The sequence below is a fragment of the Nyctereutes procyonoides genome, unplaced genomic scaffold (genome assembly GCF_905146905.1).
Source record: "Nyctereutes procyonoides isolate TBG_1078 unplaced genomic scaffold, NYPRO_anot_genome, whole genome shotgun sequence".
In the NCBI taxonomy this organism is placed as follows: domain Eukaryota; kingdom Metazoa; phylum Chordata; class Mammalia; order Carnivora; family Canidae; genus Nyctereutes; species Nyctereutes procyonoides.
In genome coordinates this window covers 27,043,818-27,059,931 of record NW_026575044.1, presented here as the reverse complement: position 1 = coordinate 27,059,931, position 16,114 = coordinate 27,043,818, and the positions used below count along the sequence as shown (strand labels likewise).

Sequence of the window (16,114 nt, the reverse complement as noted above, 5' to 3'; positions counted from 1 at the left end):
GCATCTGCCTTTGGCTCAGGGCATGATCCCAGGATCCGGGATTGAGTCCCACGTCGGGCTCCCTGCATGGAGCCTGCTTCTCCCTCTGCCTGTGTCTCTGCCTCTCTCTGTGTGTGTCTCTCACCGTTTCTCTCAGTGTTACATGTTTCCAGCTACTCAGCCAGAACTCAAAAGCTTCCCCTGGAGCTCTCCCTACACACTTCCCACTTCCCACTTCGGGGCTTCAGGCTGCATTGCATTCAGGCCAGCTGATATCAAAGGAACAATAATGGTAAACTCACCTCCGGTTCATTGGCACTTGAAGTCCTCCTTTCTGTTTAGCATGCTAGTATGCACGCTTCTGTCTTCCTATAGGTGCTTTATGCATTCTGCCCAGGTTTTATAATTACTATCAGTGGGAGAGACCAGAGGGAGTGTGCTTACTCCATTCTTACCCAGAACAAGGACCCCAACAAGAGATTAAAGAGGGGATATCACTACAGATCTTACAGACATGAAAAATATAATAACAGAATATTACAAATAATTTTATGCCAAAAAAGTTGACAGTTTAGATAACATGGATAGATGGCTTCAAAACACAATATACCAAATCTAACACAAAAAGAAATAGAATAGCTTTAGATTTATTAAACAAATTGAATTTGTTATCAAAAACCCTCCCAGAACACCCCAGCCCAAAATGGTTTCACCAGTGAATTCTATCAACATTTAAGGAAGAAATAATAGCAATCTTACAAAAAATTCAGGGGGCACCTGCGTGACTCAATTGGTTAAGTGTCCAATTCTTGATTTCAGCTCAGGTCAGGATCTCAGGGTCCTGAGATAGAGCTCAGTGGGGAGTCTGCTTGGATTCTTTCTCTCCACTTCCCTCTGCCCCTCCCCCGAGCACTCTCTCCCCCCCCCTCTCTAAATCCTTTTTAAAAACAAGGATAAAGTCATGCTTTTATTTGTTTAAAAAAAAGATTTCACTTATTTATTCATGAACAGAGAGAGAGAGAGAGGCAGAGACACAGGCAGAAGGAGGAGCAGGCTCCACGCAAGGAGCCTGACGCGGGACTCAATCCCAGATCCCGGGATCAAGCCCTGAGCCAAAGGCAGACATGCAATGCTGAACCACCCAGGCATCTGTAAAGCCATGTTTTTCAACTTGTTGTGTGAGACCAGCATATCTCTGACACTAAACCTTACATGACATAAATACAAAAAACATTCACAAAATATAAGTGAGTTGGGGCACTTGGCTGGCTCAAAGGAGGATGACACTCTTGATCTTGGGGTCACAGGTTCGAGTGCCACATTGAGTGTAGAGACTACTTAAATAAAATTTTAAACAAATAAAAAATATATAAGTGAATCAAATCCAACAATACACAAATGCATCAGGAGAAAGTGGGTTTTATCCCAGGAATACAGAGTTGGTATGACAAAATCAATCAGTGTAACCCACTATATTTAGGTAATAAAGGAAAAAAAACATATCTCAAATGATACTAAAAAGCATTTGACAAAATTCAACATCCCAACTCACTGCTAACAATTGTTAACTCATAGCCAATCTAGTTTTATTTTCAACCCCTTTGGGATCCCTGGGTGGCGCAGCGGTTTAGCGCCTGCCTTTGGCCCAGGGCGCAATCCTGGAGACCCGGGATCGAATCCCACGTCGGGCTCCTGGTGCATGGAGCCTGCTTCTCCCTCTGCCTGTGTCTCTGCCTCTGTCTCTCTCTCTCTCTGTGACTATCATAAAAAAAAAATTATTTTCAACCCCTTCAACTTCCTTTCCTTCCACTATGATTTTGTAGCAAATCTTTATTGAACCCCTGCTCTGTGCGAGGCCCTGGGCTGGGGTCCATATATGGGGCAGCCAGCAAGTTCTGCTGCCATACGTTCACATTCAGGAGGAGAACAGGTAAACAGTGAGTGAATAATAATTTCAGATAGTCAATAATAAACACCAATTATGGCAGAGAGTTACTGGATGGGCAAGGGTGTGTGTTGGGGGGGGCAGTTTTTTATTCTAGTAGCCGAGGAAGGCCTCATGAGGGGGTGATATTTGAACTGATACTGGAATGATGAGGAAAAGGAGCCATGGGAAGGATACTCCCTCAAAGCAGAGAATATAGCAAAGGCTCTGCGGTAGATCTGAGCCTGGTATGTTGAGGGTCAGAGGACAATGTAGCAGGGCCATTGTGAGGGTGGGCAGGTAAGACAAGGAGAGGTCTAAAGTAGGGCAGCAACCAGCCATGCAGGGATCTGCATGGTGATGGTGTTCCAGGTGCAATGAGGAGCCTGGAAACCCTTAGCAAGGACACTCCTTGTCCCAAAAAATGATTTACACTTTAACAAGGCCACTTTGCCCTGTGAAGAATGGACTGGGAGGGAGGAAGCAGGCAAGAGAGGATGCAGGAAAAGAATATCGGGGGCTATGGCAGGGGTGCAGGCAAAAGGAGAAGGTGGCCAAGGTATGCAGAATAAGAGACCCCATCTCCCTCCTCCAGTGGGAGCTGGCACCCCAGGGTGGACTGGCTGCAAAGGGTGGGCAGAGGAAGCCCCAATGGCACTTGGTGAGGCTGAGACAGAGGAAGATTGGGTGGCTGGGCTGGTTGGTGGGGGAAATCAAGAGTGCCATCTGGGCCACACCGCGTCTGAGAAGACAAGTTGCAACGCAAGCAGAGATGCTGGGGAGGCATCTGGATAGAGGAGTGTGGTGCTCAGAGGCGAGAGAACTGAAGGAAAGTGTGCTGGGGGGCAGGGGAAGTAGGCGTGCATGCAGCACATCTCTCCTCTTTTCTGCTGTTTTGGTTAGCGAAGCGGATAAAGAATCCAGAAACAGATGCAACTATGTTAAAAAGCTTATCTGTGATAAATCGGCATTTTACCTATGCAATGGGGTTATGAGGATTGTATGAGTTACAAAGTAAGATGCTTAGAAAAGTACCTGGCACATATTCAGTGTTCATTACATTTTTTAAAACTTCAATTCCATTGGCAAAAGAGTAATTTACCTAGTAAGAGATATCCATATAACTTGCTAACCATCTGGAAAAATGTGTCAGTTAGATGCTCTACCCTATACTTAAGTAAAAATACATTTCATATTGATTAATGATGTACATGGAAGAAATCAAACTAGAAAAGCATGAGAAAAACATTTGGATGAATAGTTAGTTGTCTAGTCTTGGCATTAATGAGGCTTTTAAATTTTATTATTATTTATCTTTTTTAATGCTTCACAAATTTGCATGTCATCCTGGCACAGGGGCCATGCTAATCTGCTCTGTATCCTTCCAATTTTAGTATACATGCTGCCGAAGCAAGCACTACATGAGGCTTTTTTTAAACAGTTCTTTTTTTTTTAATTTTTTTTTTTTATTTATTTATGATAGTCACACAGAGAGAGAGAGAGAGAGGCAGAGACATAGGCAGAGGGAGAAGCAGGCTCCATGCACCGGGAGCCCGACGTGGGATTCGATCCCGGGTCTCCAGGATCGCGCCCTGGGCCAAAGGCAGGCGCCAAACCGCTGCGCCACCCAGGGATCCCCTACATGAGGCTTTTTAAAAGCTACACAGGAAACCCCGACCCAATAATGAAAAACGTTTGACTACATGCAAAATCCTGTATGGCAAAAATGCTGTAAACCATGCCAAAGATAAGAGGTAAGAAAGTATTGCATTATATATGACAAGCAGAGGAGGAAAAATTTCCCCAAAACACAAAGATCTCCTAGAAACTAATAACCCAAAAGAGTATTTGTCTTTACAGGAGAAAATGCAAAGCATCAAGGAACATATGAAAAGAGACTTTATCTCATTAGTACTTAGGTAAACCAATGGCTTAACCAGTTTGACCCAGCTTTCTCAGATATTGATACTGGGAATGCAAATTGCTACAACCTGTTTTGGATGATCTGGCAAATAAAAATGTGCATATCATTCTGCTCTATAGTTTTTTTAGGAATTCAGACAAAAAAAAATAAAATAAAAAATACCAGTACATATACATTTTGCTGTTGCAAAAATGTATGTACCTACCTGGAAAGATGTCTATGGTTAAGAAAAAGGCAAGTTATGTAGTAAGGGAATAGCTTTCTATTTTCGGTTTACCTTTTTCATATATGTTTTGGCTTTTTAGTGTGGGGGGAGCAGTGAGAGGGGATTTTCACTCATCCATTTACTTACATGTGGACATAGAGAAGATATGTAACTGCTAAATATTGATCAGTCAGAAAAGTAGGATGGAAAGGTGAGAAGAGCAGATGTAATAAATTCTCTTTTGAAAAATTAAAATATGTCTATACAGATGTAAATGTGTATTTTCTCTTTACAAACTTCTGTTGTCACTTTGACATAGACAGGCCAGGTCCAAGGACTCTGAGGAGGTCCCACAAGACCAGCCAAGAGGATCCTTGGCTTTGTGCAGGAAAGAAATCAGAAGTGGGAGGTAAAAGCAGTTTATTGAATAGTGTAAATAACAGAGTATAGCAGGCAGAGTGTCTGGGAGACTCGGAAAGGAGAGTCAGTCTCTTCATCACTTGGGGTTAAGGGCTCATACTGGAAAGGGGTACACGGTACATTTCCTTCAGGAATCCAGGGTACTGTCGAATTCAAAGGTGAGTGACAGGTGAATAATAGATAACATTTCATAAATCATCGAAGGTGGGGGTATTGCTGCCAGTGTTGGGTGAGATTTGTTCAAAGCTAATGTCCTGGAACATGTTTGAGATTCAGTTCTTCTTAGACGTTAACAGGTATTTGGATGCCTAGGACAACACTCAAAGAATGATTAACTTTCTTGTCACACTCTTGGAGTGGGAACATAGCTTCTTTGGTTTATTCAAATGCAGGGTGAAATACAGAATATGAGCAAATGGGGCCTTGCAGAAAACAGCAGAAATTCAACCTTTCGGGATCCCTGGGTGGCGCAGCGGTTTGGCGCCTGCCTTTGGCCCAGGGCGCGATCCTGGAGACCCGGGATCGAATCCCACATCGGGCTCCCGGTGCATGGAGCCTGCTTCTCCCTCTGCCTGTGTTTCTGCCTCTCTCTCTCTCTCTGTGACTATCATAAATAAATAAAAATTAAAAAAAAAAAAAGAAATTCAACCTTTCTAAAAATGGAATCCTTTCAGTTTCCCGATCTCGATTTGAGTCCTTTTGGGTATCAAAAATGAAGGATAAATAATGGTCTAGTCTCTGGTATATATACATGTATATGTATACATATGTGTGTGAGATATATATATATAATCACTCAACTGACTGAGCCACTCAGGCACCCCCAGAACATATTTTTTGAAACTCTAACAGCTCAACAACAAAAGGCAAACAACCAAGTTTTAAAACGGGCAAAGGACTTCAATAGACATTTCTCCAAGAAAATATACAAGTTGTCAACAAACACGTGAAAGGATGCTCAACACCATTATTCATTGGGAAATGCATATCAAAACCACACGGAGAGGCCAGTTCACACTAGAATGGTTAGAATTAAAAAAAAAAATTACAAAATAAAACAAAAGTAGAAAATGAGAGTTGGGGAAGATGTGAAGAAATTAGAATACTGCTAAACATGGAATTACCACATGACCCAGCATTTTCACTTCTAGGTGTTTATCCAAAAAACAAAAACAAAAAACAAACCCGCAACACAGGGGTCCCGGAATCGAGCCCCACGTCGGGCTCCCTGCATGGAGCCTGCTTCTCCCTCTGCCTGTGTCTCTGCCTCTCTCTCTCTCTCTCTCTCTCTCTCATGAATAAATAAATAAAATTTAAAAACAAAACAGAAAACAGAATGTGCCTATTGCACAACAGCCAGCCGGTAGAAACAACCCAAATGTCCATCATGGATGAATGGATAAACAACACTTGGTATACAAGTAATGTAATATTCAATCATAAAAGGGAATGAAGTTCTGACATAAGCTACAAGGTGGATGAACCTCAAAAACATCACACACTAAGTGGAAGACGCCAGACACGAGAGATCCTGCCCACGAATGACTCTATTTACAAGAAACGTCCGGAATAAGCCCATACAGCCAGAAAGCGTCTCGGGGTGGCCGGGGGCTGGGGTGGGGGGGGAGCGCGGGGAGGGGGTTCCGACAGGGCGACATTAAGGCTTCCAAACTCGGTGACGGCAGTGGCTGCCAACACTGAAAACGCACTCCCACTGAGCACGAGGAAAGGAGGGCGCTGGCTCGTGCTGCCCCGAGGGCAGTCTGGCCTGGTCCCCTCCCAGGCTCGCGGCCGCGCGGACCACGGCGGCCTCCCGCGGGCCGCACACCGCCGCCCGGCCCAGACCAGTTCCCCGGATGGAGAATCTAGAAGGCGACGCGGCGGGGGAGGAAATGACAACAAGAGCACCACAGGGGACGCTCTCAGCAGCGAGCGAGGGGCGGACTCAACACCCCGCGCGCCGACGTCGCCACCGGGACCTGAAGCACCCTGCTCCGCGCAGGCGCAGGTGTGCGGCGCATCCGCGCGGGCCCGCGGGGCCTGGGGGCGGGGCCCGGGGCTGGGGGCGGAGCCTGGGGGCGGGGGACCGTGGGCCTGCGCGCCGGGCGGGGAGCGAGGGACGCCGGAACTCCTCAGCCGCCGGCGCCAGTTTCCGGAGGGAGCGCGGCTTCCGAAGTCACGGTCCGGCGGGCTGCGAACCCGGCTTCCGGAGATTGCTCGTGTCGTGGCAATGAGGCAGAAGCACTACCTTGAGGCTGCGGCTCGGCAACTGCACGACAGCTGCCCGGGCCAGGCCCGGTATCTCCTGTAAGAGCGGGGCGGGATGGGGGGCGGGATGGGGGGCGGGATGGGGGGCGGGCGGCAGGGGCGGCGCGGGCGGCGCGGCGGGGTCTTCTGCTCCCTCACCGGTCTCCTTCTCCTTTGCAGCTGGGCCTACAGCTCGTCGCACGGTAGGGAGAACGTCGGTCGGTTGTGGGTCGGTCTGTCGAGCTCCGCGCGGCGCTCAGGATGACCCAGAAGGGAAACCTCGTCGACCCACTGCCCTCATGACCGCCCCTCCCGCCCTCCCAGAGCCTTCTGTTAGTGAAAACTCCAAATTCCTTAGACCTCTTTTCTAGTTACGCTCCCTTCCCTGGTGACAGTTTTTCATCCAGTGTCCTAGCTTTTAAAATCTCTATGCTGAGGACTTCCAAATGTATGCGCCCAACCAAGACTTCTCCCGCTGCTACACGCATATCCAGATGCCTTCTTGATGACCTTTTTTTTTTTTTTTTTAGATTTTGTTTATTTATTTGAGAGACACAGAGATAGCATCAGAGAGCACAGGTGGGGAGGAGAGGGAGAAGCAGGCTCTCTGCTGAGCAGGGAGCCTGATGCGAGGCTGGATCCCAGGAGCCTGGGATCATGACCTGAGCCCCTCAGGCGCCCCGTTGACACCGTTTTAATGCCTCTTAGGCCAGAAGTGGAGCTTTACTCCCCAACACAGTCCTCCTCCTCCAGTTCTTCCCAATTCAGTAAAATGGTAATTCTGTCCTTGGAGTTAATTCAGCCCTCAAACCCTGGGGCCATTCCTGGCGTCTTAAAAGTCGTCTTCCCCAAGCCAATGCCAGCAAATCGTGCCGGCTTTGAAATATGTTCTGAACCTGGCATCTTCTCACCGATCTATTTTACCACCCTGGACCAAGTTAATAGCAGGATTGTGGGGCAGCAGCTCTCACGCATTTCTACATCCATTCTCAGTTGAGCAGCCAAAGTGAGTGCAGGAGAAACCTAAGCTTGATCATGTCACTTCTCTGCCACAAAGTCTCAAATGACTTCCCAATTCAGAGTAAAAGTGAAAATCTTAGGATTACAAGGCCCTACACCAAACGCCTGCATTACCTCGCCTGACTTCCTTTCTCCTTTTTGCTCACTCAACTACAAGCTCTGTTAGGCCTCCTTGCTCTTTTGCAGCCTTCGCAGCTTCCCTTCCTTCCTTCTGCCTGGAACTCTTAGCTCACATATCTGTGTGGATTCCATCTTCATTTTCTTCTGCTTTCTACAGATGTTATTCCACAAAGCCTTCCCTGGTTACCTTATTTAAGACTGCAGTAGCTCCGGGCAGCCCCGGGTGGCTCAGCGATTTAGTGTCGCCTTCGGCCCAGGGCCTGATCCTGGGGACCCGGGATTGAGTCCCATGTTGGGCTCCCTGCATGGAGCCTGCTTCTCCCTCTGCCTGTGTCTCTCATGAATAAATAAAATCTAAAAAAAAAAAAAACTACAGCTCCATTGCCACTCCCTATTCAAATCTTTTTTTTTTTTTTTAAGATTTTATTTATTTATTCATGAGAGACACAGAGAGAGAGGCAGGCTCCATGCAGGGAGCCCGATGTAGGACTGGATCCCGGGACTCCAGGATCACACCCTGGGTCGAAGGTGGTGCTAAACCACTGAGCCACCTGGGCTGCCCTTGAATCTTTTTTTCTTCCCAGCACACTACACATTTGTGTTGCTATATTTACTTTATCTCTCTATGAGTTGTCCTTTATTCACTGTCCTGACTCTTGCGCCCAGAACTCTGCCTGACACTTTCCAAATACTCAGTAAATGAATGAATGTAACATTTGAGGGATCCCTGGATGGCTCAGCGGTTTGGTGCCTGCCTTCGGCCCAGGGCATGATCCTGGAATCCTGGGAGCAAGTCCCACATTGAGCTCCCTGCATGGAGTCTGCTTCTCCCTCTGCCTGTGTCTCTGCCTCTCTCTCTCTGTCCCTCATGAATAAATAAATAAAATTTTTTTAAAAAAGTGGCAGAGCTGAGTTACAAGCATGGTAGTTAGTTGTATACTTAGAGTGTTCACTAATAAGTATTTGTTGAATAAATCCATGGTGTGCCCACCTTCCTTTCCAGCTGCATCACACCCTCACCTTTCCCTAATAACGTGCTTTCTTTTTCACTGTACTTCTACCTGAAAGCCCTTTTTACCAGTAAGGGATGCCATCTCCAAGTACAGATACTTGGATTATTTGACCACCACTTATTTGAAGTGTTTCTGGCCAGTCTATACACAGTTTAATAGTTTCCAGGGCATTTTAATCATACTGTGTTACAGTTGTTACTGATCTTTTTTTGTTTGCTTAGGGCTCCCCTAGAATTTGAGTTATTTAAAGATAGCAGCTCGGGACACCTGGGTGGCTCAGTGGTTGAGCGTCTGCCTTTGGCCCAGGATCCTGGGGTCCTGAGATCGAGTCCCGCATTGGGCTTCCTGCAGGGAGCCTGCTTCTCCCTCTGCTTATGTCTCTCGCTGTGTCTCTCATGGATAAATAAATAAAATCTTAAGACAGCTCTTTTATTTATTTAAGATTTCATTTATTTATTGACACAGAGCACAAACGGGGAGTGGCAAGGAGAGTGAGAAGTAGGCTCCATGCTGACCAAGGAGTCTAATGCAGGGCTCAATCCCAGGACCCTGGGATCATGACGAGCTGAAGGCAGAAGCTTCCGCTGGCTGGGGCCAGGGTTCGGGCTGGGGCTCCAGCCGGGGCTGGGGATAATTAAAAAAAAAAAAAAAAAATGAAGGCAGAAGCTTAATGAACTGAGCCACCCAGGCACCCCAAGATAGCAGATCTTTTATTCCATGTTTGACTCTTCAGCCTGGCATGGAAGATGATTGTCTTGATTGCATAAACAAGCTGGGGCAAATCTGCTGTCCTGTAACCTTGTACTGAGAGCTACCTGCAGAAAGTCTGGCCCACAAATCACAAAATTGTGCTAATTGTTTAAAAAAATCAGTATAATTTATTGATTTGTGATAAATATGTTTGTAAAATTGGTGAGATAGCTTTTACTATCTACTATCTAACAAGTAACTATTACTTGTTACTGTTACTTAGTAACAAGTAATGAGTAAGATAGCAAAGAGTGGGGACTTAACCTGTGGCTAAAGGAGTGAATGGATAGAATTACAGTGTTTTGCAATATAAATTGTTGCAAATTTGTCTCATATTTTGAGTTTGCTTAAGGAGAATATTATATCTCCTCATACTAAATAGTATACTTTATCACTGAATATTGGCTATTTGAGATAACAAAATATTCTGATTTGCTGAATCATGAGTTTCATTTGTATAATTTCAGATGATAACAGCACTTTTGAAGGAACATGTCCATACTGTTTCCAGTTTCTGGTTTTGGATAACTCTAGAGTGCGCCTCAAACCTAAGTCCAGACTAACACCCAAAATACAGAAACTTCTTAACCGAGAGGCAAGAAATTGTACACTCAGTTTTAAAGAAGCAAAAATTTTGAAAAAATACAAAGACTCCAAAGGTGTATTGGTAAGATTTCAATTCTTGTATGTATAAATAAACTAGAATTTTCTTTTACTTAAAATGAGGTTGATTAAGGATCAGGCTACATATTAACTCAGAGGTTTGTGATAGTATATTTAGATTGTCAAAATATGTACATAATTTTTTTCTGTTGATTGATGTTTCATCAGGAGTAAAGCTTATTTTTTAAAAATTTTTGATTGAAGTATAGTTGACATATTAGTTTCAAGTTTACACACAGTGATTTGATAATTATATACATTATGAAATTCTGACCGTGATAAGACAGCCTCTGGAATTAATGAAGTAAAGAGATGTGAGAATGTGAGAATTAATTTGATTGGTTTTATTAATTGATCTAAACATATATTTATAGAATCACTAAAGGTTTGAAGGGGTCACTTAAATTTTCAGTGATAATTTGCCATGTTTTATTGGAAAACAGCTTGGAGTTCTGCAACAAATGTTAAATGTCAACTGCTGTTAAAAAGAACATCCTTCCAGATGCTAATGGGTATTAGTCACAGCCTCTTCCATTCTCCTGAAACAAGGCTTTATATTTCTTTGTTATCTTTAAAAAGGTGTTTTAGGAGGTACCTGGCTGGTTCAGTTGGTGGAGCATGTGATTCTTGGTCTTGGGGTTGAGTTCAAGCCCCATATTGTGTGTACAGATTACTTAAAAATAAAATCTTTAAAAAATAAAATAAAATGAAATAAAACCTTTAAAATAAATTAAAAAATAAAAATGAAAATGTTAAAAAAATTTTTAAGATTTTATTTATTTATTCATGAGAGACACAGAGAGGCAGAGATTTATTAGGCACGGGGAGAAACATGGGACTCGATCCCAAGACTCCCAGGATCATGACCTGAGCCAAAAGCAGACACACAACCACACTGAGCCAGCCAGGTGTCCTAAAAGGTTTTAAATTAAATACAAATGTTTCGTAACATTTTATTGAAGATTTTCTCATTTTAAATTTGTGTCTTGTCTGATTGCTGCTGTTGGTTTACAGACTCCCTGAGGGCAGCCTCTCTTACTTACCCAGTAGTATTTGGTGTAGTCCCTTACATACAGAAATTTAATGAACATGTAGTATATTGGATTAAATTATAAGAGAAATCAGGTCCAATATTTCTTCTTTTTATGGTAGTTGACTACTTGTAAAACATGCAACAGAACAGTTAAACATCATGGTAAAAGTAGAAGCTTTCTCTCAGCACTGAAGAGCAGTCCTACCACTCCTACGAGTAAGCTCAGCCTGAAGACACCAGAGAGAAAGACTCCGAGTTCTGCAAAGCTGAGTCATATGTATGGTTCCAAAGGCAAGAGCCCTGCCTCGATATTCAGGTATCCCAATTTGTTAAGCTATTTGCATAGCTGGTGTGAACTCATTTGTTCTAATTTCCTCTGTTTAATATACACTCCCTAAATTTGCCACACAGCTCAGGACTTGGCCCTCGGTTTTTCCTTCCATACCCTTTTCTTCTCTAATGTCCTATGCTCACGTATCTTTCGTTCTCACGTCTGCTTATATTCCTGGTATATTCCTCTACTTCTCTTTCTCTGGGCCTGTTCCCAGCTGCTGCCAAATATATCCACTTTATTCCCCCAACATGTCCCCACAGCTGACTACTCAAAGCTGCTCATCCTCCTAGTGAACATGCCCTTGTAGACAGTCTGACCTGAAATGGTGAGTAGACAGCTCCTACTCCCTTGGTCCTTGTCCAGTTAGTCACCAGTTTCTATCTGCCCTTCCTCCATGGGGTTTGCATCTGTTCTCCTTTTCTCCTCCTGCTGTGTTCAGTCTATATTCACCTTTTGCTGGGACTCCTACAGTAGTTTCCTGCTTCTAGTTTCAAACTCTGCTAGTCTGATAATTTCCCTAAAGCACCACTCCAGTGAGAAGCCTTTAACACTTCACACCATAGCACGTAGAGCAAATGTTCCAGCATGGTTTCCCAGCCCTTCCTACCTGGTACCAGTGCATCTGCTTTCTTACTTTGCCTTGATTCATCCTATGTGTTAGCAAAACTGAAGTGAAGTAAACTCACAATTACATTCCTGCTCTAAACCTTTGTTCTTGGTATTTCCTCTGTCAGAAGTTCCTGTGGAAATCTCACTGAATAGAGATTTGTCAGATGTTAATAAGTTAACTATATGACTGAGCACTGAACTATTTTTGTAGTGCACAGTACTTATTCACTGTGATAGTAATTTAGTTTCATAGAAACTGGGAAAGGAATTTTTGAATATTTTGTACCAAAAGAGAAACTGAGTCTGGTAATTTCTTCGACATAAATAGCAAAATGCAGCAAGGACTGAATTATCTGTTTACTGAGCGAGGGTGCTTTGTTTTTTGTTTGGTTGGGGTTTTTTTAGATGTTATTTATTTGAGAGCGAGCGTGCTGAGTGCACATGAGCAGGGGTGGGAGGGAGAAGCAGAATCCCCATTGAGCCGGAGCCCAGTGTGGGGCTAGATCCCAGGACTCTGAGATCATGACCTGAGCCAAAGGCAGATGCTTAACCCACTGAGCCACCCAGGTGCCCCTGAATTGAGTTTTTAATATTGGGTTGACATTTGGAAAATTGGATAAGAATTACAATTTCAAGTCAGTTTTTCTATATTTTGATTTAATTATTTTGATAATTGGCATGATAGGAATTCATAGAAGCTTCTACCTTATTGGATAAATGTAGATAAAAAGGAATATGGCATATTTAAAATAATTCACTTGCATTTAGGCCAGACTGCTTCTTAGATATATACAGGAGTGAGAAAGATAGTTCACATTTATCAGACAGATGGGGAATAGAAGAGGGATCAGACTCACAAACCCCAATAAAGTTTCACGGGTGTGAAACACAATTGGAGGGCATGAAATAGAAGGGAACAAAAATACACACACAGCAGCTGGGGAATCATTTATCCAACGAATATTTTTAGAAGGCCTCTTCTGTGCCTGGCACTGTTAAGAAGCAGTGGAATATACAGTTAGTTGTACAAAGTCTGCCCTTTGGAGCTTACATTCTAGGTGGGGAGATACAATGGAGTGGTACCTGCATGTGTAGATTGAAATTCTTCACTTTTGAGAAAGGAAGTGGTCTTGAGCTGTGAAGAAATATGTTTTTAAAATCCTTTGAATGGTTATGAATCTTGATGCCAGACTTAGAGCAAACTCAGACATGATGACACTTTACCTTTAGCATTCTTTGGGTGTGACAGAAACTTCCAGAACTACCCAGTATACCTCCTGAATGTTCCCTAAAGCCTATGTAGTGAGGAGACTTTTAACAAAATAAGAATGAATGCTGGGTCCAGCCACTACTGCTCGTTTATGGCCATAATACACAAATGTAGAAAAGGATTCTAGTAGCAATTATCTAGTCTAAACAGGAAAAGCACTTTTAAAACTTATTTATCAGTATACCTAAGTGTGGTTTTATGTTTGTTTTCAGGACACCTACATCTGGACAATCAACACCCACTTGCGCCTCAAAGAATATGAGCAAAAGAAAGAAACACTTTTCTCAACTAAAAATGTTGCTTAGTCAAAGTGAATCCCAAAAGAACTCAAAGGTGGACTTCAGGAATTTCTTATTGTCTTTGTAAAAGATGGGCTGTGGGGATCCCTGGGTGGCGCAGCGGTTTAGCGCCTGCCTTTGGCCCAGGGCGCGATCCTGGAGGCCCAGGATCGAATCCCACGTCGGGCTCCCAGTGCATGGAGCCTGCTTCTCACTCTGCCTGTGTCTCTGCCTCTCTCTCTCTCTCTCTCTCTCTCTCTCTCTCTCTGTGTGACTATCATAAATAAATAAAAATTAAAAAAAAAAAAAGATGGGCTGTGAAAATAAATGTTTAATGCAAGTCTGAAACTAAAGTTAGCCCTAAAAACATCTTTCTTAAAATTTTTATTCATTAAGTACATGGAACACCGGAGAACAGAAAGAACAAACTTTTCTGGGCATTTTTCAATATTTATGCAGAAAATACCTCATGAAAATGAATAACCAAAACCTGCCTACATCACAGGGTTGTTGTAAGAATCAAAAATATATGAAAGATATTCCAGTGAGAAGTTAGCCAGAAAGGTAAGGTACCATGACCAAAGGAATGTCATTTTCTTTCATAAGGACATTGAGACCTTTAGGAGAGGGCCTGTTCACTCCTTTCTAGGTGTCTTTGGCTTTATTGCTAATTCAGACAAAGAATCAAGTATGTGATCCTTGTTTTTCCTCAATCATCTGTATAACTATGTAAAAGCTGAACATTATTCCTATTTTGCATGCAGAAGTAAATATATGGAGCATTCTTAATTGTAAATCATTCAGATACCCCAAATTTAGTTTTTACAACTTTCTATTGTTCCAAGCAATATTTTATCACAAGTGGCATTTCATTTGCTCTGGTGAAGACTTATTTCTAGGTCTAAAATTTAGAGCAAAATATAACATAGTAACGATTTAGCTATGTTAAATCTTTCCTGGAATGCAGATATACTAAAATGATAGGTTAGGGTTGTATTCCACCTTTCTTTTAAAAATTCCTTAAATAAATAATTTAGATACTTTATAAACTGTTTCCAATCTCTCTGCTGTTTAAAAATTTAAAACTTAAACTTCTCCCATTAGGGTTTGGCAAACTGTGAAAGGCCAAGGTTATTAACAAGTTGGTCTTGTAGTTAAATGAAGTGAAATCATACTAATAGTGTCAGCATCAGAGAGGGATGGCAGGAGTCATCATTCTGAACTTTCTTTAGCCTTTGAGCCATAGGAGCTGGGCCTTCCCTCTGTGTCCAGAGCATCTAGCATAATCCTTTGGTCATGGTACCTTACCTTTCTGGCTAATTTCTCACTGGACTGTTTCTCTTATTGCTCTTCTGTTTGCTTATCACTCTCCTTGATCACTGATAGCTCTTTATAGTTCTTAGGACATACCATTTTCTCGCCAGCTTTGGGCCTTTGCATGGTTTTGCAGACTGCCCTCCTCTCCAACCCCACTGCAATATGAAGGGCCACTCTCTTATCAAAGTGCTGGTGACTCTGTAGTTTCCTGTTTCTGATTGTGCACCCAAGTGCCTTTGAGCTCTTTGCAGGACTGCCTATGATCTCATTTGAAGTGCCCCAGCAACATAGCGCAAGCTCAGCAAATCTCCCTAAGCCACTACATTTACATTTGAATTCCTTAGCCCACTTGTTACACCAGATTTAGAACTAAGGTCCGTTCAGCCACCTGACTGGGAAATGGATAAGAAGTACTAAAAGCAGGAACTTCTAGGTGGGAAGTTACTCATATTACCTCAGTAATGTAAAATACCATGGATTCTTGACTTTCTTTTGTTTGGCAGAAGGGTCTATGAACAACTTTAAAGAGAATATTCAAATACTGTGGACATAAAACTCAGAAGGAAACCTAGAACCAAGTCTTCATAACCTTGGGTTAAGCAGTGGTTTCTTAGCTATGACACCAAGAGTGCAAGCAACAAAAGAAAAAATAGATAAATGGGACTTCACAATTAAAAACTTGGGTGTTTTATATGAGAACAGCATGTAGAAAATGATGCATGGGAGAAACTGTTTGCAAATCACATATCTCTTAAGAGGCCTACGTACAGAATTATAAAAAACTTAAATAATAAAAAGACAAAACATGAACAAAGATTCTGAGCAATTCCCCAAAGAAACAAATGGCCAACAAGCACATGAAAAGATGCTCAACATCTTACATCTAACATTAGCCATTAGGGACAGTAAATCAAAACAATGAGCTTACCAGTCATACTCACTGGGATGGATAAAATCACGAAGACAATAACAAGCGTTGATGAGAATGTGGTGAAACTGGAACTCTCA

At 42.9% G+C, this 16,114-nt stretch overlaps 1 protein-coding gene and 1 non-coding gene across 3 annotated transcripts; one reads left to right on the top strand and one right to left on the bottom strand.

Annotated features, from left to right (window-relative positions):
* Positions 1 to 3,214: 3,214 nt before the first annotated feature.
* LOC129509182 (U6 spliceosomal RNA) lies at positions 3,215 to 3,321 on the bottom strand. Its single transcript, XR_008664296.1, has one exon. It is a non-coding gene; the product is annotated as a U6 spliceosomal RNA (small nuclear RNA).
* Positions 3,322 to 6,570: 3,249 nt separating this feature from the next.
* CUNH18orf21 (chromosome unknown C18orf21 homolog) lies at positions 6,571 to 14,056 on the top strand. 2 transcript variants are annotated; one of them, XM_055324608.1, is made up of 5 exons: positions 6,587 to 6,759; positions 6,880 to 6,902; positions 10,070 to 10,269; positions 11,418 to 11,614; positions 13,724 to 14,056. In XM_055324608.1, exons 1-5 carry the CDS (start codon positions 6,683 to 6,685, stop codon positions 13,875 to 13,877), a joined length of 651 nt encoding a protein of 216 aa, XP_055180583.1. In that variant the 5' UTR covers positions 6,587 to 6,682; the 3' UTR covers positions 13,878 to 14,056. The 2 variants fall into 2 exon arrangements, with proteins under 2 accessions (XP_055180584.1, XP_055180583.1); XM_055324609.1 differs by lacking the exon at positions 11,418 to 11,614 and having other exon boundaries at positions 6,571 to 6,759.
* The last annotated feature ends 2,058 nt before the right edge of the window (positions 14,057 to 16,114 follow it).

What these genes read in the sequence shown, in the direction of transcription:
- CUNH18orf21 (XM_055324608.1), top strand. Translation starts at nt 6,683, where the DNA reads ATGAGGCAGAAGCACTACCTTGAGGCTGCGGCTCGGCAACTGCACGAC. An exon ending in GGCCTACAGCTCGTCGCACG is followed by an intron (nt 6,903 to 10,069) that starts GTAGGGAGAACG and finishes GTATAATTTCAG; the next exon opens with ATGATAACAGCACTTTTGAA. An exon ending in AAGACTCCAAAGGTGTATTG is followed by an intron (nt 10,270 to 11,417) that starts GTAAGATTTCAA and finishes TTTTTATGGTAG; the next exon opens with TTGACTACTTGTAAAACATG.